At 40.1% G+C, this 23,160-nt stretch overlaps 1 protein-coding gene across 2 annotated transcripts in view; it reads left to right on the top strand.

Moving 5' to 3' along the window:
* Nucleotides 1-23,160, top strand: part of PLPP3 (phospholipid phosphatase 3) — an 85,404-nt gene that overhangs the window by 6,142 nt on the left and 56,102 nt on the right. The window contains exon 2 of one of the 2 annotated variants that reach the window (XM_089515237.1): nucleotides 5,207-5,242. The exons of the other annotated variant lie outside the window; for it this stretch is intronic. Coding sequence (XP_089371363.1) covers nucleotides 5,207-5,242 — 36 coding nt within the window. The remainder of the gene's footprint in view (nucleotides 1-5,206; nucleotides 5,243-23,160) is intronic. 2 annotated transcript variants of the gene reach the window in all.

Below are 23,160 nucleotides of genomic sequence, written 5' to 3'. Positions count from 1 at the left end.
AATTAGCAGTTACAAAAGAAGAAATATAGAAATAGTAAGGCATATAACATTTTGTTGTGAAACCAAAGGGAAGAACAATCTGTTAGTTTCCATGAAAGAAATGAATAACGTAACAGCATAAGATGTTAATCACCACAGTCTTTAAACTGTTAGTTTCTGCTCTGAGGATATTTTTCTTCATACTGTGTTTAATTTTTTATAGAGTTTATTGCTCATCTGGATTCTGTTATAAGCCTTCAATATATCAAGCAGAGAGATAAGACTTCTTGGTTTGTAATTTCACACAAATAGGGGCCTTTGCAAAAAGTATTGTTTTCAAAGGGAAAAAAATAAAACAATTTTATAGGTACTACAGTATATAAAACTAATAAGTAGAATCTTATCAGTCACTGGAACCTGCCATATAGTGTGAGTCTACACTGTAGAATTAATGTAGTTTGACACTACTTTAAATCCTGTATTGCCATCCTGTGGAATCTTGGGATTTGCAGTTTTACAAGGTCTTTAGCCTTCTCTGCCAAAGAGTGCTGGTGCCTCACAAAACTACAGATCCCAGAGGGTGGAGCCATGGCAGTTTAGATGGTATCAAACTGCATTATCTCAACAGTGTGAATGCACCCATAGTGAGTCAGACCATTGGTCTATCTAGTCCAGTACTGTGAACTGATAGCAATGGCTCTCTGGGATTTTAAGCAAGATTATTTTCTTAGTCTTTCCTTGAAATTGCTGGTGTTTCCTTGTAATTGTTTTTTGCCCAGGTACTGATGAGGCCTGATTGTGCTCTGCTTCCAAAATCAAATGAGATTGGTGTGTTCAGGGTGGCACAGTGATATGTTCACCTTACTTTACTTCACATAGATTATTCAGCACTGGGAGGATATCTTCTCTTTATCAGCATTTGGAAATAAAACTACTTCTCATTTGAGGCTGCTGTCCTGAACACACTTGGGAACAGGACAAGGCTTGCTGAACACATTGCAGCTTACTTCTGCGTAAACATGTGTAGGTTACTCTGTGGACATAATAAAAATTCCATTCAAAGTCCCTAGCACTGGGTCTTGAAAACTTTTTTCTTGACCAAGTCTGGCTGCAGTCCCATAACATGAATGGGGGAACCCTAGGCCCTTTGATTGAATCCAGCTCATAGCTTCCCCAGATGGCCATCATTTGGTGATTTCCCAGCTTTCATACAGGCTTTCCCTATTCTAAAAAGTTGAAATGGCTCTTAGTTAGTCAGTACCAAATGTAAACTAAAATCTGCTGGTATTTCTAGTCCCATCTTCTTTGCCCTTGCCACACACCACTATTTTTGTAATATAACTATGAACTTCTCTGATAGTGAATGTGCTCCTGAAGCTGAAAGGGAGTCCAATGTGTAGTTCCTGTATGACACCTACATAAGAGTAAACCCCATTGAATTCACTGGAGCTTGCTTCTGAGTAGACATATGTAAAATATAACAGCAAGATAATAGCATGGTCAGTGTGGGAGAAAATAGATATATTTCTGATCTCATTCCTACATTTCTGGATTTTTATTCATTTACACCAATTCCCATGTAGCTTATTGAGAGTCAGAATGAAAGAACCACACATTAATCATATTAACAAAGAATCAGTTGTATTTATTAATAAGAATTACTTTCTTATAGCCCAGTCCTATTCATGTTTGTTCAGATATACTCCCATGGAGTTCAATAAGACTTCCACTAGAGTGTTTACAGGATTGTGGCCTAAGAATTGTAAACACTTATAAGTCCCCCTGAGCTCTGTGGGAATAGGACAGTAAAACTTCTGTGATATTTAGACTGGCAATGATACAAATGAATGTAAGAAACTTAAGTGAATTACATTTCCTGTGAGCATCCCATTAAACACTCATACTGGACACTTCACAAAGATGCATCTGCTGTCCAGGCCTTGGAAGAGTTTTAGCATTCTTTCCTTCACTGAGACGACAGTATCAGGAAATAAAGATTATATGTAGTTTCTCCTCTCTTTCCCTGCATGAAGAATGTAGATTCAGCTTGCAAAGGACAGTATGGTTACAGGGTCTTGTCACTAATCTTATTACAACAGTGTGCAGGCCCTGTACTTATTCAAATTCTTAATGAAACTACTGTCTCCCCCATTTGGGGAATTACAATATGTACATGCCAGTTTTAAAAAGTGAGGATTATACAGTCCTCCTTCTATTTTCGCGGTCTTCAGACTCGTGTCTCTCACTTATATGCGAGGGACGAATGGAGGGGGAAAGAATGGGGCGCACCCTGTGGCGCCTGGACCCGTGCCTATATTCAAGCCAATGGAGCTTGAATATAAGCGAAATCCCTTTTGTTTTGTGGATCCCCCGTGAAAAAGGAAGGGTGACTTATTATTCAATTTATGGAATATAAAGGTGCTATAAAGGCTTGCTTTATTGCATATTCTTGCAAGCCTAGCTCTGGAGGGAATGTTTTAAACATGCACAAGAAACCATAGCAGATATTAAAACAAAGGAAAAAAGTGATCATAAGTAGACAACTGCATAATATGAAAATGAAGATGAACAAGTAACTCAAATATCTCCCATGGGGTAAATTGATTCTGTGATTAGCCAATAATTAATTAATTAATTCCCGCTGAGTCCAGTGGAACCTGTGCCAAGGTCAACATGTAGATAGGATAACACCTCCTGCATGCTGAGAACAAAGCTTGTTTAGGCTTCTTCAAATGGTATATTGACAGAAGTGCAGTTTTTCTCCAGTACAAAAAGTGTTGACAGGGTTGTAGCCTATATTTGAAAATGCCGGAGTCTAAATATTTTCCCACAAGATTTTAAATGGGCTTGGTTCAGACCTGATCCTAACTTGTCATTCCTTTTCATATCACCTTTAAAAGCAACATGTGTTTTTCAGATAAGGAAAAAGATGAGCCTGCTAGAGGAGATGAAAAGTCACTTTAAAAGGGCCTTGTTTAGATCCAGTGGATAGTAGGAGAAGGTTCCTGATATTCCAGCTGAGTCACAGACAGAGTGGCCTTGGGCAAGTTGCTATTTTGCAACCTTACGCTTCCAGTCTGTGTAAGGATGTGATTAGGGCAAATGAGGTTAAAGATGTTGAAATGCTTTAAATATTCAGTCTGTACTTCCATATTATTTCTCTCAGACACATTTTGTTTCCACAATGATCCACAATGATCACACCCAATCATGGTAGAAATCAAGATGGTAGAATGTATAAATGACTGTATAAATGACTGTCTATGGTAGTATTCAAAGATATAGCCATTAGTCTGTAGAAACAGTATGTAGAGAGGTCTTGTAGCACCTGTGAGATGAATTGAAAGAAAGAAGTTGGCAGCATGAGCTTTTGTAGACTTAAGCCTAGTTTCATTAATGGAGTGGAGGTGTCCATAGCGTACCACTCCACCAAATGCATCTGAAGAAGCAGGCTTAAGTCTATGAAAGGTCATGCTTTTAATCGTTTGAATTGTTTGTTTTTTAAACTTTGTATTTTTAATGTTTCACACTGTTTTAACTTAGTCTGTTTTAAATTTTGTTAGCCACCTTGAGTCCCTCTACTAGTAGGAAGGCAGTACATAAAGAAATATAATAATAATAATAATAATAATGCCAACTTCTTTCTTTCAGTTAGTCTAAAAGGTGCTACAAGATTTCTGTACATACTGTCTATTGTAGCAGTTATGTTCAATCTGTCCTGTACATGTATTCCCTGAATTCTATATGTACTACCTGGGGTTAGGTATCACTGAAGTCCATGGAAAATACTTCTGAATAAAAAACATGATAGAGTTGCATAGTTCTACTAATAATTTGAAAACTATAGATTTGTAACATTTTTCTCACCCGTGTCACTTTAGCATCAATTCCTTTTCTGTGTACAGTGTTCCATTTTAGTCTTTACACAAACTGATTTTATAGTGTTGTTTCTTTTAAAAAAAAACAGTTATAAAAACAAAACTTGTGTTGGACTATTGTTTTACATAGACTACCTGGAGCCAGCTAACTGCAGGAAAAATGGTCTCTTGGATTTCTTATGATGGAATGTCAGCAAGAAATAAGTATAATTAGTGCTTATACTTGCCGTTCCATCCAGTGTTAATAATTGTCTTTCCTTTTATATACTCCCAGTCATTAAGAAAACCCTACCCGCCCCCCCCCCCCCACACCACAATGGTGGAAGAGTCATAGACAATAAACAGTGTAGTCTTACTCAAAATGAAATTCAGTGGTGGTTACTCTCAGGTAAATAGGTGTATGGTTACACCTTTATTAAGAAAGATGAGATTTCAGAAAAGAAGCACTGGAAATGAACTTTCCTGTGCTTTTCTATTGCTTACAGGCTGAATGGCGTGTATGGCTGAAGGCTTTGTTTTTGAACCTTTTGTTTCTGAATCCTTTGTTTCTGAACCCTTTCTTTCCTACCAGGATTATTGTTTAAATAGGCCTTGCCTTGTTTATCTATTTATATTTGGATTGTTGTCATTGTAAGAGTGTTAAGACTGAGATCCTATTTGGAATTTATTTCAGAGGTGTGGTCCATGTCATGATGGATTAGGTTAAATGTTATTCATCCTGTACATTTTAAAAATGTATATCCTGAGTGACTTTGAGTGTTAATGATGGCACTAGATGACCTGTGAACAATTTATAAATTCTTCTTTATAAGAGCTTGTTTCTGAGGCCTGATGGAAGATACTACATGGACTTACAAGTGGGAGCATGTTTGTATGTTCATGTCATAATTGCCATCCAGGTTCACCTATTGAAGATGCCCTCATTGCATCAGCTAAGAAGAGCTAGCAGAATGGGACGAGTTGATAATGTGTGGGGTGTCTCTTCAACTTGTGTGAAGTCTAGGGAAGAGAGTGGATATTTCAAAGTAAATTCTAGCATGGGAACGACTGAAATAAAAAAACCCATTATGGTATATTATGAAACAAAGGACTTTCTTTTAAAGTAAGGGCCGTGTAACAGCGTTACTATTTCTGATTTCTAGATTGGTTGGTAAGCAAATAAGGAAAGAATTATGGTTTCAGTCCTAAGTATTTTATGTCTCATAAGATCAGTAGTCATTTACATTGCTGCCCATCCTGCTATGAATTCATCATTCTGGGAATGTAAAACAAGTGTATCTATTTTTTACTGTCACTTTTGGAGCACATAAAGTATTATTAACTTCCAAGTCACATCTTTTATATTTCAGCATTAATCATGCCTCACCAGAAGAAAGTGCCTTACAGTGAGTAAAATATTTAGTTCATCTAACTTCATATTTTTTATGAGATGGTCTGTAATAGTTTTAATAGTCTGTAAACCGTTTTGATCTATGGAAAAACGGTATACAAATAAAATTTATTATTATTTTTATTATTATATTCTCCTATATTGTCCTTCTAACTCAGAATAGTTTAGTGAGGCATCTCTTGACCTTTTTCCAGTAAGGGGGGTTCTTTCTAGTCTGATTCAGATCAGAGATCAGCCCTTTCCTTTTGGTAGAGGAATGGGAAAAGAGAACTGAGATATAAGTATGGCAAGCTGGAAGGGGAATGAATCCATAAGGGCTGTTATAATCCTGTAGATTAGAGATTCCCTTTCCCAGGGCTCTTTCACAATACATTAATGTGGGATTTACAATTCAGGGAATGGGTATTTAGAATTCTCAGCCAGAGAGTTCCTCTGGTGAATCGCCAGACTACAAGCTCCACGAATCCATAGGATGTTGGCATGGTAGTTATTGTGGAATTGCAGTGCTGTAGGTATTTAGTGTGAGAATGTCTAGCCTGACTCACTTCAGCCTGAACAATTCTCCCAAATCTCTATGGTCAAGCTCTCTCAAGTCTCTGCTCGCACATTTTCCCAAGACTGGTGACTGAAAAATAGAAAGAATGGGAAGGATATGAATATGAGAACTTGTATATGCAAAATACACATGCTGTCATTAATCTGTGGCCTCTTCATTGAGAACAAAAAACATAAACAAATGTACATTGCATGTGTGTGTGTGTGTGGAAAGAGTTAAGTTCTCAGAGTTTGCTTTGAGCACAGATGTGGTCCCACTGCAAGTGTCAAGATGAGGGAATCTGCATGAGAGAATGAGCCAGTGAATCAAGAAGCAGATAGCTGCTTCTCAAACTTCAGGAGAGGCTTCAAGACATAGAAGAATAAGAGAGAGTGTCTGATTGCCGAGTGACTAGCTCTGCTTGTCTATAATTAGCCTCCATCAAAACTTGGGTGCCTCTTATCTACAATCACCATCACACCCATCTCCTCTTGGTAAAGAGCCAGTAGCCTTTGGCAGCACCAGACACAGACCCATTGGAACCCAGAGAATTAGAGAGGTCAGGAAGGGCAAAATGTGTATGTGTAAAAGTGACACAAGTCTTGCCAGTTGAACAGCATTGTGTCACAGGCTGTAGGCTATGTGCTGGTTCTCCTGGACTTTCTCTAATGCCAGCTTTCTCTAACCCTGTATCTCCCTAATACTGTGTACCACAGCTCCAGTCAGCCTCTGGGCAATTGCCATGCATGATCAGAGTGGTAGTCCAAAACAGCTGAAGGACACCAGATTGGGAAAGGCTGCTCTATCACAACATAGACTTTTGGATATTCTTTCTGGACTGGAACAGCAAGAAATGATGTTATGGTGGTTCCCGTCATTTCTGGAAAGATAGACTGAGAAAGTGGTGTGGAAAACTCACGTTCCATTTCATGATCTTAGCCTCTGAAGTGATTCAAGTGTCAATCTTGCCACTTGTTAAGATACTTAAATTAAACTGTTGAAGGAAGTTACCTTGAGGTTAGGCTAATGGTTCATCAGTATACAGAAGACATGCAATTCTATCTCTTTCCCACCTGCTAATACCAGCGTGGCTGTGGAACTTCTGAACAGGTACCTGGAGTGAGGGGTTTTAAGGATAGATGATGGCAAGGAAGTGGAAACTTAATAAGAGGCCAGAACAGACAGGCCAAAATAAAGCTGCTTCAGGTCACTTTGGAGGTATGTTGTTTAAATGATGCATGCATCCTAAGAGACCGGAAGCCACATCAGAGTCACGTTCCAGTTCTAAGTACTAGAATGCAGCTTTGACATAGCTTCTAGCCTCTTAAGATGTGTGTGTCATTTAAACAGCATGCATACCTCCAAAGTGACCTGAAGCAGCCTTATTTTGGCTTGTCTGTTCAGGCTCAAGATAACAGTGGTGAGGGCTGGGAAGTCTTCCGAACTAAATGGAGACTTGCAAACATTTTTAGATAGGGTTGCATTCCACCCTGAATGATTCAGTTTATAGCTTGGGTATTCTTTTAGGCTTGTTGTTACCTGCAAAGATACAAGTGGTGTTGGTGCTCACAGTGTCTTGCCAAAGGAAGTGTACTTTATCTTAGCTGTGCATTCTTTGGTGCTCTCTGTAAGGCTGTCTTTCAAGACATTTCAGAAACTTACAACTTGCAGAGAATGCAACATAGCATCTGGGATGCTTATAAGGGCAAGTGTTTAGAGCACATAACCCTGCTCTTGTTGTTGTGTGCCTTCAAGTCATTTCTGACCAACGGTAACCCTAAGGCAAACCTATCATGGAATTTTCTTGGCAAGTTTTGTTCAGAGAAGGTTTGCCGTTGCTTTCCCCTGAGGCTGAGAGAATGTGGTTTGCCCAAGGCCACCCAGTGGATTTCACGGCTAAACTGGGAATTGAACCCTATCTCCAGAGTCATCGTCCAACAGTACAACCACTATGCTACACTGGTTCTCTCATAATCTTGATAACATAACCCTGATATTATAATCCTGGTAACAATAGCTAATTTGTTTTTAGCTCAATTTAAAATGCTGATGTGACCTTTAAAATGCTATACAGTTTAGAACTAGATCATCTGAAGCACTGCATACATATGAACGTGTTCAGCCTTTAAGACCAGCTTCTGAAGACTTTATTCATACATATATCCAGTGACCCAGCCCTTGTGCACTCATGTTCCTATGTATAGTCTTGTGTTCCAATATTCACCCAGGATACAAAGACAAGATACTGTATTTGCAAGCTTAATTTGAAATCACGTTTTTTATAATTAGTCTAACATCACTGCAGTTTAGTGCCTGTTATTAAAATTTACATTTATAAAATTTGTAATCAAAGAGTCAAGGGTTACAAATATGTTTTGATAATGTCTTTGGAAGACAAATGAAGAAAGATCTCAATTTGGATAATCCAGTATATTTTTGACTAGATTTTGAGATTCTTAAATCTATACTAGGCAAATAGGGTTTTCAGCAATACAATCCATGTTGGAATACTGTCTCTTAAGTAGCAAAGTTTTACAATGGAAATGATTACCACTTTCGACTTAATCTAGATTTCGAATTTCTGGAATCAAAATGGACCACTGCAGCACTGGGAAATACTGAATATTATTCCAGGTCAGTTTAAGTAACAAGACCTATTTGTAGTGCAGGAGCTGGCAACACTGTTTCTAAATGATTCCAGATTTGAAATTGGTATCATGTTGCACTAACTAATGACCTTATGTACCTACCTGAGCTTTTTGGGTAGGACCCCACAACTTTTCTTTAGTTGAGTGTGACACAGTAAAACAGGGATCAACACCTGGTAGCCTAAATGCACCACATTGCGCCATGTTTGAAGTGTGCTTTGCTTTTGCTTTGTTTTCTTTAGTCCCTTGCCTATCATGCAGCTTTGAGTATACTGGAGTTTATATGTTCCCACAATGTGTAGATTCTTTTGCTAGTGGGAAACTAAGCCCCTAAATCAGGCTCCTGTATGAGACCTTTGTTTTGACAGCTGTCAAAAGATATTGGAAAGGTATAGCTTTCACTTGATTGGTGGGCGAATCAACTAGTTACAAGAGTAAGGTCTCTAATCGGTAGGAGCTTGTGAAATCACAAGATGTTGTCATCACTTTGAAAAGAGCAGACAGGTGACAATGGAGAGCTCAGATTTGGTTGGCAGTTTTAAGCCTGTAGTTAAGAATAAAATAACCAATGACAACTTTCAATTAAAAAGAAAATCTAGAAGAGGTCAGATTTATCAGTCACTTTTCCACTGCTGAGTGACTTTGGATAAATCACACACTCTCAGCCTCAGAGGAAGGCAATGGCAACCCCCCTCTGAACAAATTCTGCCAAGAAAACTTCATGATAGGCATGCCTTAGAGGCTCACCATAAGACAGGAATGACTTGAAGGCAACAATTGTGGGGTACAAGAATATTATGAGTATTGTGTATGCAGAATCAAGTATGGTCCACACAATATGCAGAGTCAGAAAACATAATGCAAGAGGGAATAAAACTCAAAAAGAATTGGATAAAATAAAATAGAATACATACTTCTTGGTTTGGCGGGTAGGTCTGGACACCAATGAATTCCAATGCCTTTCCCCCATGGAAAGAAATTCCTTCTAATGGGGCCAATTTGCTGACACCCAGAGCACATCATTTCTCATTTGCTGCATCCTGGTTTGCCAATGAAGTGTAATTCCCCCCCCCCCCCAAGATGGCTTGGGATGAAAAAAGTGGCAGTAGCAGAAGGCATTAGATTTATTGGGACAAATTTTGTCCCCAATTTTTTTGTTTGTAGAAAACTAAACCCCTTGTATTTCACAAGTGGCTGAAATTTGAGGACATTAGCCTCAACCAGAACTAGGGTTTATATGTAGTCCTCCAGATGTTTTTGAACTATAACGCACCACATTTCTCACATTGGCTATGCTGGTTGAACCTAATGGGAGCTGCATTCTAGCAACAGTGGGGGGACTGCATAGTTCCCACCCCGGCCAAAGTCAAATCATTAGTCTCAGCTAGAGGAGGCCCCACTGAATGGATTGTTGAATGGCAAGTCAGCATTTATGTAAATCCAGTTGGTTCGGTGGTCTACTCTCATTGGATTGACAGCTTTGTCCTATCCTAGTGTGCAAGACCTACTGTACGCAAAAATAATATTTTCATGAAATAGTGTTTCATTATCAGTGAAACCAGCTGCCCAGGTTTCATTGTGGTTCATTGGTTAACCACAAAGCTAGGATAGTAATCCTTTTAGTTCCTCTTTGATTTATCATAGATTTTTTCATGGGTTGATCTTGTGCACACTTTGGGTAGCCTTTGCAGCTTATACTGAAAAAGTGGCAAAATCACAATACCTTTATAGGTTAGGGTTGTTGTTGTTGTGTGCCTTTAAGTCATTCCTAACTTATGGCGACCCTAAGGTGAACCTGTCATGGGGATTTCTTGGCAAGATTTGTTCAGAGGAAGTTTGTCATTGCCTTCCCATGAGGTTGAGAGTGTGTGACTTGCCCAAGTTCACCCAGTGGATTTTGTGACTGAGCTGGGAATCGAACCTCGGTCTCTAGAGTCATAGGCCAACACTGAAACCACTATGCCATGTTGGCTCTCATATAGGATATAACAGGGTAGGCTTTTATTGTAAACTACAATTATTTTGCAAAGCTCTCACTCTTTTTAAAATTAGTTACTTTGAAGTCCTCTGCTGAAATAAGGTCTGCAGGGTGCATATTAATTCAAGTTCCAGGGTTTTTATAATGGGCTTACTCAGAATGTAGACTTGATCATTCCTCCCTCCTTTTAGTATGTTGGCTTAAGTGTTTCATTCAGAAGGGGAGAAAATGGAGAGAACGTGAAGTATGTGTGTGCCACAACTCTTTGAAATCTTTGGAAGCTGTTTAGGTCCTCCTGTGGGCTGGAGGCCCTTTTTCCTACCTTCCCCCCCTTCCCTCCCAAAGCTGTTAGCAGAGGTCAGTTCTTGCTGCATTTAATTTGCACAGAAGCCTGAACTAGCTGTTGTTCCCACTGTTGCTTTCAGTGTGGGCATTGTATAAACCTGGTATCCATGGAGACTGGCCAAGAACGCCAAGCTAAGATCTTCTTAGCAAAAGGCATCCTTGTCTCCATGGTTTTGAGAGAAGCATTAAGAAAAGGAGCACATAATCCCAGACGCTTTTGGCAAACTGGTCATTTTGATGTTGCTCACTACGTTACTGAAGCAGAGACCTTGTGACAAATGCTTTCTTCACAACCAGTCTTCCTACTGTGCCTCCTCTTCTTAATAAATCATGATTATTATAGCTGGTTGGATGGATCTCACTTAATCATTTGTGGGGAGATATTCAGCTGGTAAAAACTTTTTTTGAACAATAACTTCTAGAATCCCTTCACTAGGATGCTATGGGATTCTGGGAGTTGTAGTCCAAAGAACTTTCCCAAGGTCTTTTTAAAAACTAACATTGCTTTTCTTCAGCAGTTTAAAAACAGGGCTAAGTAAATGTGGGAAAAGGAGGAGAGCATAGAATGTGGTTTTCTGAATAGGAAACTCTCCCATATCTGTCGAGGGTCACGCCACAATTTAAAATCCTGATTTTTCCCCCCAGAGCTCCAAATTGCCTGTTCTTTTCAGAAAGTCCATCTACACAGTAAAATTGTCACTCCATGTGTAGAGGGAGGTGGAAATGGAAGGGCCAGGGTCAAGTTGTTCCCTGTCTGCACATGGAGTGAGATTCTTCCTGTGAGGTGAGACTTTTCTGAACATCTGAAGAGGGTTATTGCTTCTCTGAAATCCTATGAATCATGTAAGTCAGAGTGGGAATCATGTGGTCAGATTATTGGACTCCAACTCCCATTATTTCTCTTGTATACACTGCAGTAGTATATGTTGTAACTGGTCATTTGATGTGCTTGAGGCCCACCCACTGTGGAAGCTTATCTTTTTTCTTCATTTTGCCCCCCCCCCCCACCCAATATTATTAAAAGAGGTACAAACTCCTGCAGCTGGAGTAACTTCCTGAAAGATGTTTCTCTAACTTCCTGAAAGACAGCACCTCTCCCCCATTCACATATAGTGTAGGGTGAGAGGTCTTATAACAATAAAAGGAGCATATTAGAGATGGGTGCCGAATTTTCCTTTTCCCATCTTCGCTCTTTTCAGTCAATTGCATCAGTTACCTTTCTTTCAGAACTTGAAATGTTATTTTTGGACTACAACTCCCAGAATCCCATGGTAGCCAGGCTGGCAGGGGAATTGTAAGGTTTGTAGTAGTCCAAAAAAGGAAAAATCTCATATGTGTTTTTTCCATTCACTGCTTATTTCTGGCAGTAGAACTGGGAAATGTGGGTGTTTTTCTGTACTTTTCTAAACATGTACATATTTTAATGCATATTTCCAAGTTCATATTTCCAAGGTATATCTATTTACAAGACAGATAGTCAATGACCCCCATTTTACTACTAAAGGTGAAAGCAGAGAATACTCTGGAATCTTACCCCATATCTCAATCTTATGGTACAGGGAAGCCATTGAAATCCGCAAACATCTGGATAATTTCAATCGGAAAGAAGAAACCCTAAAGTGAACAAAATTTGGCTACCAGTCCTGAGGAACAGCAAAATAAGGACTCAGCAAATGCAAATGGGAAACCATTCAGAGTCAGGGGCTTTCCCAGCAGATAAGGATCACCAATTAGCAGACATTAATCCTCTTTTGCATTAGCCTCCCAGCCTGAGGCCGGCCGTCAGGCTGGGAACAATACACATGCAAATCACTCCTGCATTCCCAGGCTCACACTGTGTGTGTGTGTGTGTGTGTGTGTGTGTGTGTACACACACACACACACCCAACTTTTTCCAGGCAAAGCATTCTCTGAAGATGCCAGCGAAATGTCAGAAAGAAAATTTTCTAGAACGTGGCCACATAGCCCGAAAACCCCACAAAAAACCATGGATGCCGGCCAGGAAAGCCTTCGACTTCACATTGTACAACTATGTTATTAGCACTGATTTTACTGACAATTACCAAAGAGGCAATACTGTAATCTTGATTCTCTAAATAAGTATGCCTTGTGACATTTCCAAGTTCAGCTTTGTCTCATTAAATTTATGCTTCTTCACGCAAATAGGGAAGGGGCCCCAAGAGCTCCAGTTAATCGTCTTTTTCTTAATCAGTGTTAAAGTTGCTGCACATTTGTTGAAATGCCATCTCTGGTAAGTTTAAGGTATCAGCAAGTTTCTAAAAAAGAATACTTCTCATCCCCTTTTCTCTTAAAGGACAAGTTTCATGACATACATTATTTGTTTGGGGTTTTGGTCTCCCTCCTCCCACTTGCTTGGCATGAATCTTTCACAAATAAAAAACCATGGAAACGTCAAATAGAGTTTTGGAGGGGTCCCCTTAAAGGGGAGATGGAAACATCCTCACACGTTAAAGTTTACAAAGACCCTTTCTGGAAGCTTGGCTCAGTTACATTCTTGGAAACACATTTCAAAACCCAGCCTTTTCTTTTTTTGGCACACTGTAGCAGACTGTATACCAGCAGTCGTAGACTACAGCGAAGTCCCTGGCATGTACATCGTTGGGCCTTTAAAGGTGATCAGACTGAATGCCAAACTAAATGTGATGTTAAACAATTTTTTTGCAAACAGGTGAAGAAGCCCTCATGCTGAAGGAGTGTTGTGGGTCAGCTGAGGACCCAAACTGAATGTGACATTAGAGTTCACATTCTGAAAATTTGCCATTACTAGCAACTACAAAGCAGACACTGCATCAACGAGACCAAGGAAACAAAGATGGTATTAATACTGGATCTGATTTGAATTTCAGATGCCCTTTTCTCTTTGAATGAGGTTGCTCCTAATTTTCTGCACTTACTGGAACAGGAATATTTAAAACAGAATTCTTTGTGGCGTGAACTAATGTGTGCCATAAATAGGTCCATGCAGCTTTTCATCAGTTGACAATTTAGTGCAAAGGGATTAGGAGATGTGTGGGGAGGGAAGAGACTGATGAGCTGATTCAGCACATCTGGTTGTGTGGTGCCTCGGCATCTTTCACATTGATCTTCTCCAGTAGACTGAATAACATAGTAGGAGGATTATGAGATCAGCATGGCAACAACTATCCACTTGTCCTTAGCCTTAGCAAATTGTAGCCTTCCAGATCTGTCTGGAAGATTTACTTCTTTTGAGTATAACTCCCAGAGTTGGTGGCTCAGATTTTGAGAACTGGAGTCCAAAAAGTAATCTTCCTGTCAGGTTTAGGCAGCATAGCCAATAATGAGGGTTGGTTAGAGCTGCAGTTGAACAGCTTGATGGCAACGCATTGTTTACATCTTAAACTAATCTGAGAATTAGCTAATTTTAGCCTAACTCGTGTGTTTTAGGCATGTTTACATTACTTTTATTTTCTTAGTAAAAATGATGGTAGCAGCTGTTTTGTTATAAAACCATCCTACACATCTATTCTTTAAACAATTCTTCTGGCTGTCAGTCTCCTACTTTTATCAATGGTAACAAGGTTGTCACAGTCTTATTCAAGAGTCAGACAACTGCATTAGGGTCACATTACACATTGCCTTTAATTTAGCTTTTTTTTCTTAATTCTGACTATTTCTCCTCACAAATTGTAAGTTCAGAGAGTATTGTTGATCTCGACCTCAGCACATGTGTATGTTGTGGGGGAGTGTGTGTGTGTACAAGCCTTCAAATCACCTTTCAACTAATGTTGATTCTACTAATTTCATAGGGTTTTCTTAGGCAATAAATCTTCAGAGGTGGTTTTGCCATTTCCTTCCTCTGAAATATAGCCTACAGCACCTAGTATTCATTGGCAGTCTCTCCTCTAAAAACTAACCAAAGTTGACCCTGCTTAGCTACCATGATCGGACAGGATCTGGAGCTTTTATAGTATTTAGAGGACTTTAATACTTTTGCTCCCCATTGTGGTCTCCATTTGGATTGGGGACATCCTATCTCCCACTTGTATTGCTGGGGTGAGAGGAGATGGGATATAATTTCACTCAAGTGCAGAACTCTTCCTCTAAGGTAAAATGAAATTTTCCCCTCATTGGTGCTTAAAAAAAGCAAACCTTGGGTTTTCTAAGGCAAATCATTGGTGCTATTCAGGAAAATTGGTTTCAGGGACTTTGATTTATGCAAGAAATTAAAAGTCACTTTTTAGTGTGCAACTAGATCAAGAGGATACAGTGATTTGGTATAAAAACAAGCAAAATTAATAAATGTAACTTTAGTAGAGTCCCTCATTGACTGCATATGTTGATCTAGTTGGCTTCAATTAAAGTGCATATTAAGTTTCATAGCAAAGAAATTACATCTCATATGTATGGGACCACTTCATATAAAAGAAATTACATCTCATATGTATGGCCAATCTAATAATAGACATGACATGCTTATTCTGTGATACAGTAACCCTCCAATGTTAAAAACCATTTAGAAATTACATATTTCAAAAATCACAGGAAACTCTGGCTTCTTTGTGCTTGTTTGCTGTTAAAACCCATAGTACCTGGGTAGGCAGCTTTTTCCATTCCAGTTGTTGTTGGGCTCCAACTCTTGGCACTTCTAACCAGTGGTGAGAGATAATGAGAGTTTATACCCAGTGATATGTGGAGGGATTAACATTAAATTTACAATAAACTTCATGAGTCAGGAAAATTACTTCAACATAACAGGAGTAAAAAGTTAGTGGACTGCAAGTTATAGAGAGCTTGGGTTAAAATGTGGCTGCTGCAAAAATGACAAAGAAGTTCCATCTTTTAACTTCAGTTGATAGTATTTCAGCATTAAAGATAAAAAACTGAGTCAAGCTTTATGGTGCATGTTAAACAGATGTTCCTAGAAGCTGACTACGTCTTATCATTTAACCTACAGTGGGATGACTTTAGAGCTCTGGTAATAATTAAGGATAAAAGTGTTACTTGAAGCCGTTCTGTAATGTTCCCTCCTTTCTCCTGCCCCATTGATTTCCTTCCACACCCCCACTCTCTGCTTTATGTGTGTGTGCAGCCCAAAGAGTTCCTTAGTATTAAATGTGCCCAAGCATTGAAGTTTAGAAAGCTATTATGGGAACCATAGACCTGCTGGCAGCTTCCTACAGTTGCCAAAGCCTCTGAGCATTCTACAGTACTGTAAGGTTCAATCGCAGGATACGCTGAATTGGAAAGAGATGGCAAACAAAGAAGCTTTTCAGTGGTGAAGTTGAGGTTTGGCATTGCTTGAGAACAGTTTTAGGTCAGAGAAGTATCCCAAACACTACTGAGAGATGAGCAGAAATATACCGGATATCTGTAGTGAAGTAGAAGAGTACTTACATACATAGCATTGTTTTGTTGAAAGCTTCAGAAATCAGCATTATTTTCACTCCTCTATTCTTTTTACATTTTATTTTCTCTTTTTCTACTTTTCTAGAGCTAGGCTTATTTCCCCCCCTTTCTGCTAAAACATCTCTGGTCTCTTGTCAGTTCCCAGAATTTTTGATGGTGTGCTGAGTGCAATCCAGCAAGGGTTTTTCAGGTACATCCATTGAAATTAAAATGCTAAAAGACACTAGACAGCAGTCTCTGAATACAGCAGAAGCGGCTTCTGAGCATATTTTAAACTGCATTCCCCCACCCCATGGAGAAATCATATTCCCTGGTTATCATTGGGCCCTGGTTAGAGTAGATTATCTTGCATTATGCTCTCTGTATCCCTCGAACTGGAATTTACCTAGTAGAAAGCATATCTTCCAATGTTGCATAGAGGAAAACAGGGACACTGTGGCTAAGCAAAATCAGAGGTGGCATATGATGATGATGACAATGACAGTAGTTTCTTGCCTGTCTCTTGATCAAGGTGGGGAACAACAACAAATCAATAATGAACAACATCAATTAAAACACATTAATTAAAACATACAACAGATTAAAAGGACAAATAAGACGTGCACATTTTAAAACAATCCCCATTTAATATTTAGCGTCTAAATTCACAATTTAAAAATCATCTGGATAAGCCTGCCAGAAGAGACTGGCCTTCAGTGCTGTTTTAAATTAAGATAGTGTATACAACTGTTGAATCTCTTCTGGCAGGTCATTCCACAGTCTAGGGGCATCTGAATATAAAAGTCCTCTGGCTGACAGTTGTCAACCTAGTTCTGGCTATAACTGGAGTACATGTCTGCCAGATGTGAAAGAACAGCAGTAGGAGAAGCTGCAGCAATTTGACACCCCCCCCCCCCCAATCCAGCCTTTAGGGTGAGCATGAACTGCCTGCTGGAATTTTGTAAGTTCTTTATCATTGTTTTCCTTTGCTTCATCCTTCAGATCCTTTGTTACATGCCCCTAGGTTTTACCATCAGTGGGTCATATCAAAATCCATAATTTTGGTCCCAAAACCTGCCCTCGACATATACATGAGGTCAACTTATAGTCAAGTGTATATGGTAATTTAGAGCAAACTACCTTTGCACTTTGATCTATGTTTGCAGTAATTGAAGTACCGTAAGTTGAGGACAAAAGAGAAGAAAGAGAAACTGGGACATTTTAACAGCCGCTAAGAAAGTGGCAGAGAACAACATTGACTGTCCCTCCTAAACTTGGATAGTTGGAAGGTTTAAGAAAGAAGGATGTGGGTGAAAGGGAGGAAAGAGGAGCTAAACATTAGTAAAAGATGGTGTGAATAAGCTGATTTCTCTTTGGTTTGTTAGTTATAATTACTATTGTTTTAAAGTTTTGCATTTGTGGCAGAATATTTTGCTGAACATTCAGCATTCCAGTTAGCCATCTACACTGCTCCTCCTCCGTTCCTCTTAAATTTTCCATAGTGTGACACCTGGCATTAAAAGAGTTTAGCAATTCCAGCCAGTGGATTAGCAAGGCCACAAACTGGAGACACTCCTATCCCCTAAGTATCTAAAAAAACTCTGCAGTAAAATGCCAGATTTACATTTCTCCATTTCTTCCTATTTTATTTAAGTAAATTGTAATGGTGAGCAGAGCAAAAAGAGAGAGAAAACAAAACAAAAACCACCCTTGTATGGCTGGTTAGGACTTGCCTTCTTTCAAGCATGCAGAAATGTTTGTTTTAAAAAGGTGAGGGGAAGATGGATGGGTCACTCTGGAGGCATCAATGAAATCAACAAACCATGCAAGCATAAGCTGTTTCTACTACTTTTGGAAATATTAAAAAGACTCAGAGATATAAGTTTAGGTCTAATTTGCTTTTTCTACACTGAAGGGATAATGAAAGAAAACACTGGGAAATCTTAAGAAATGAATGAAAGGAACAAACAGATATTTGTGTATTGCATTTGTTGGAGAATTGAAGTTTCTGTAAAGGCTTATCATTTGTAGGACAAAAGGTACACTTCTGAAGATATGCATGTTTATTTGAAAATCTGTGGACTATTAGAGGTAGACATAGGCCCATTACAGATGGGCCTCAGCTCCGCCCCCAGTACGTACGAGGGGTTGGCCAAGGACACAGCGTCCAGTCAGGCCTCACCCCTAGTATGTACTGGGGACGTCAAAATGGCGGCGCACTATACACATGGGCGCTGCCATTTTGACATGATGGATGCTTAGCGTCTGCACGTCGCGGCACGGTTGTGATGCCGCAAGTGCGCCATTGGTGCCTTGCGGTGTCACAAGTGCGCCGCAAGAAGAACCCGCTTTTTGTGGGTTCTTTTTGCTGCACGGGGGAGCCACGCAGTTTGTCCGCTGCGGCTCCCTCGCGCAGCAAACACGGGCACCGGCAGAGCACCCTTTTTGGGCGTTCTGTGAAGCGCCATAGATAACAGTGCTGCTCGCAGCTGGGGATATATGGCCCGGTATAAATGGGCGTTCTGTGATGCCCTGGGGCTGATTTTAGGGCCCGAGACTGTGGAGCGTCTACATGTTCCCAAACCCTAGTACATAACGGTGCTGCCATCATGGTGGCCTCTGTCTACACAGGGGCTGCCATCATGATGCAAACGTGGTGCAGCATCTGCATATTGTGGCGCCACATTTGCATCATCAATGCATGACAGTGTGCCAATGGTGCACTCAAGGCGTCCGCTGCATGCACCAAAAAGAACCCACTTTTAGCAGATTCTTTTTGGTGTGGAGGGGAGGCTGCACAGTTTGGCTGCTGCGGCATCCCTCAGGAGCAAAAATGGGCGCCTCCAGTCCTCCCTTTTGGGGCAGTCTGTCGAGCCCCATATGAGACCACCAATCTTGCCTTGCTAGCCTGGAAGCAGCTTATGATTGAGATCCTATCTGACATGAGTAGAGCCAGCGGTGTAGCAGGACTGGGAGGGTGATGGCTACCAAGTAGGTGACAGCGCAAGGAAACTCTCCTGGTACAGCACCATTTCAGTTTCTGTTTTGGTCGAATGCATGTATGGGGCAGAGGTACAGAGCTGCAGCCAGGTGCTGCTGTGCAGCCCGAGGAAAATCACTGTGTAAGGAGGTACTAGATACTTTCTTACAAACCAGGAAAAGAATTTACACCAGCATGAACTTGGTTACACCAAGAGCATTCTAGCCTTAGTGTATATTAGAAGGAGCTTATGTTTTAGCTGGGGGAATTTGTTTCTGACTAATATGGTCAGGAGAGTAAGCATGGTGTAATGAACATTGGAATATGAGTCTGGATCAGAGTTTGAATCCCTACTCAGCCTTAAAAACCCACTGGGTGATCTTGGACAGGTCACACTGTCTTTTTTCTCAGAGAAAGGCAAAGGCAACCCCCATCTGAACAAATCTTGCCAAGAAAACCCTGTGAAAGATTCACCTTACAGTCATCTTGAAGGCACACAACCACAGCAGCAAAACAAACATTTTTTTAAAGGCTTGCACATAACTCAAGTGCAGACAGATTTGGCAAATGAAATTCTCTGTGCCATTTCCTGTCAGGTATGTGTGTTTGGTCAAGTGTATCTGGAGATGAGGAAGAATATCCTTCATACAGTGTTATGAGGACAAAACAAAGATGATAATTGGATATGTAATGTGTCTCCCTAAAAATTACCTATGCTTTAGGAATGGTGGAGTAAACATAACAAATGCACTCTTCCCACCTGAAGTTACTTCTGACCCAGCTCATTGAGTATCAGATTGTTATTTGATTAATATTAGGGTTAATAAATATTCTAACTTATGCAGACCTTTTTGTTTGGCTCTTCAGTGACATCCAACATGTTTAAGTCCACTGTGGGTCCAAAATACTGTTCATAACAACCTTAATCTGTAGTCAGATACATGTTATCATACTTCCATTCTCTTGCTACCTATCATCCAAGGTAATTTTGTCTATAACTACCTATCTTCCAAGGTAATTTTGTTTTCTGGAACATGGCCACATGGCCCAAAAAACCCACAAAAAACTATGGATTCCGGCAATGAAAGCCTTCGACTTTACTTTGTCTATAGGCTTGGAGAACAGTCTGTTTCTTGTTTTGGTCTGAGGCTGGGCCATACCCAGATAGCAATGAAAGTCCTTCAGCTATTCACAAGCCAGGCCCGGCACATTGGAGTACTTTTGAAGGACGATAGCAGCATGACCTATCAGCATGCTTATAAATCTTATGGCATGTAGCTCTAAGGCAAGACAGCAGATCCTCTATTTCTCTGGCATTGTTGATGGTGCCTATTGAATTGGTTGGTTAACACAGCATACCAACAGATATGGCTTATCAGAAGAATGCATTTCATCTAGAGCAACTGCAGATTTACTATACAGCTGATTATAGAACATGAGTTTGGATAAGGATGAAGCACACTAGAAACTCCTAGAAAACACATAATTCAGATAAACATCATGGGTAAACAGTACATCCTCTCAAAAAGATTCTTCAGTCTCAAATTCTGCTGTCCAAAACAGATACATCTACTGTTGCACATACCTTTCCATGTCATCAGGTGGTCGTACAGTGCATTCTGTGTAGTAAAGTACTGTACTCACTTACAAGCCATCATGTACCTTCATAATATGCATGTGAGGAAAAGTATTAATATTCCTATAATCTTGAGCAGGACCTAACAATAAGTGTTTTAGGGGCTGTCGTCGGGTTGGAGTGGGGGGGGTTGTCAACTGCACGCCCCAACTCCACCCCTAAAGCGACATCACAGAATCACACCACAAACCAGATCAGATGTGGGCAGTGTCACAACGCTTCTTCAGTGCACTGTTTAGACACGCTATGCTGAAGAAATGGGGACGAGCTGCACAGCAGTGGCAAGGACACCCTTTTTCCAGGCCAAAAGGAAGCGGCATCAGGACACAACCCAAGCTCAAAGGGGTGGTGGCAGGCGGCTCCTTCAGGGTGGCCTGTTTCACCCCTAAGTCTAGCCCTAGAATCATAGCATCATGGAGTTGGAAGAGACGACAGGGGCCATCCAGTCCAACCCCCTGCCATGCAGGAAATCTAAATCAAAGCATCCCCGACAGATGGCCATCCAGTCTCTGCTTAAAGACCTCCAAGGAGGGAGACTCCACTACACTCCGAGGGAGTGTGTTCCACTGTCGAACAGCCCTTATTGTCAGGAAGTTCCTCCTAATGTTGAGGTGGAATCTCTTTTCCTGTAGCTTGCATCCATTGCTCCAGGTCCTAGTCTCTGGAGCAGCAGAAAACAAGTTAGCTCCCTCCTCAATATGACATCCTTTCAAATATTTAAACATGGTTATTATATCACCTCTTAACATTCTCTTCTCCAGACTAAACATCCCCAGCTCCCTGAGTCTTTCTTCATAGGGCATGGTTTCCAGACCCTTCACCATTTTAGTCGCCTTCCTTTGGACACACTCGAGTCTAGTTTCTCAATGTCCTTTTTGAATTGTGGTGCCCAGAACTGGACACAATATTCCAGGTGGGGCCTGACCAAAGCAGAATAGAGTGGCACTATTACTTCCCTGGATCTAGACACTATACTTCTATTGATTCAGCCTAAAATCGCAGTGGCCTTGTTAGCTGCTGCATTGCACTGTTGACTCATGTTCAACTTGTGGTCTACTTGGACTCCTAAATCCTTTTCACATGTAGCCTCATTCAGCCAGGTGTCCCCCATCCTATATTTGTGCATTTCATTTTTCTGCCCTAAGTGCAATACCTTACATTTCTCCCTGTTGAAGTTCGTTTTGTCAGCTGTGGCCCAGCTTTCTAGTCTATTCAGGTCATTTTGAATTTTAATCCTGATGGTAAGTGTATCAATATTTAAAACTCAGCTGCTTAATCAGCTACTGTAGCAATATTGAAAATGGCAACACCTTTGGAGTCTATATATCAAACATCAGCTCTGAGTGTTTCACTCATTCCTCCTTGCATTAATTATATCCTTAGAGAAACTGAAACCAGCAAGTCTGGTTTATAAATGTTGAAAAGTGCAAAATATGGCTTTAATGAAATTGAACTTGAGTGGGATGCAGAATTAAATTTGCCTCTATAAATCAACCAGTGGAAGATTATCTTAGGAGATTTTCATATAGGGAAAAAAAGCTGGGTATAAAAAGCATACTCCCAGCAAAGTCACGTGATAATGCTGAAGATTTTTAGAAACATCATGCTGATCCAGGACTTATCTCAGGAAGAACCAGGAATTCTCCAGCAACAAAGCATTCTCAAGGAAGTCCCATGAATGCTTTGTTGCTGGAGCATTCCTAGTTCTTCCCGGTAGAAATCCTGGATCAGTGCAATGTCATCTGAAAATCTTCAGCACGATCACGTGACTTTGCTGGGAGTATGCTTTTTATTCCTGGCTTTTTTCCCCATATGAAAATCTCCTAAGATATTCTTCCACTGGTTGATTTGTAGAGGCAAATCTAATTCTGCAGCATCTAAAATTTCTTTAGTTTTAAATTGTAAAATTCCATTTAGTTCATTACTCTTACATTATGCCTATAATCCCTCCCTCACTAGTGACTGTATAGTTCAACTGTGAACTGTATAGTTCAATTCTCAAAAACAGTCCAGTTATCTTCTAAAGTATTTATCACAGTTACATTCCATCTGCATACCTCCAGTTGAATTTCTGATGCTGATAAAGACAATATACAAAGGCAATATTCCCCAGCTTTGGGCCTTGACTCTGAGGTTTGAGTACCTGCTTGTGTATTATGAAGAGTCTATTTAACTGTGCTGAAAATGCTTAACTTCATAATGAATTAATTCCTGCTGTATCCCACATGTTACAATTCATTAAAGCCTTAACAATAACAAAATTGCTAGTGATGGGAAAAGTATTTGCATTCCTGTTGGGGGAGGTGGCAATTAAGCACTGGGAAATGAAAAACGACTTGCTTAAACTTGTGAAAAAGCCAAGTAAAGAATAATTTAATTTCCTATACTGTATTCTGCATGGTTGGGTCTGTAGGCATCGGATTT

Source organism: Sceloporus occidentalis, unplaced genomic scaffold (assembly GCF_023333645.1).
Source record: "Sceloporus occidentalis isolate IW3139 unplaced genomic scaffold, rSceOcc1.0.p SCAF_3, whole genome shotgun sequence".
Lineage (NCBI taxonomy): Eukaryota > Metazoa > Chordata > Lepidosauria > Squamata > Phrynosomatidae > Sceloporus > Sceloporus occidentalis.
Note: the sequence above shows the minus strand (reverse complement) of the source record. Positions and strands in the feature narration are given on the sequence as shown.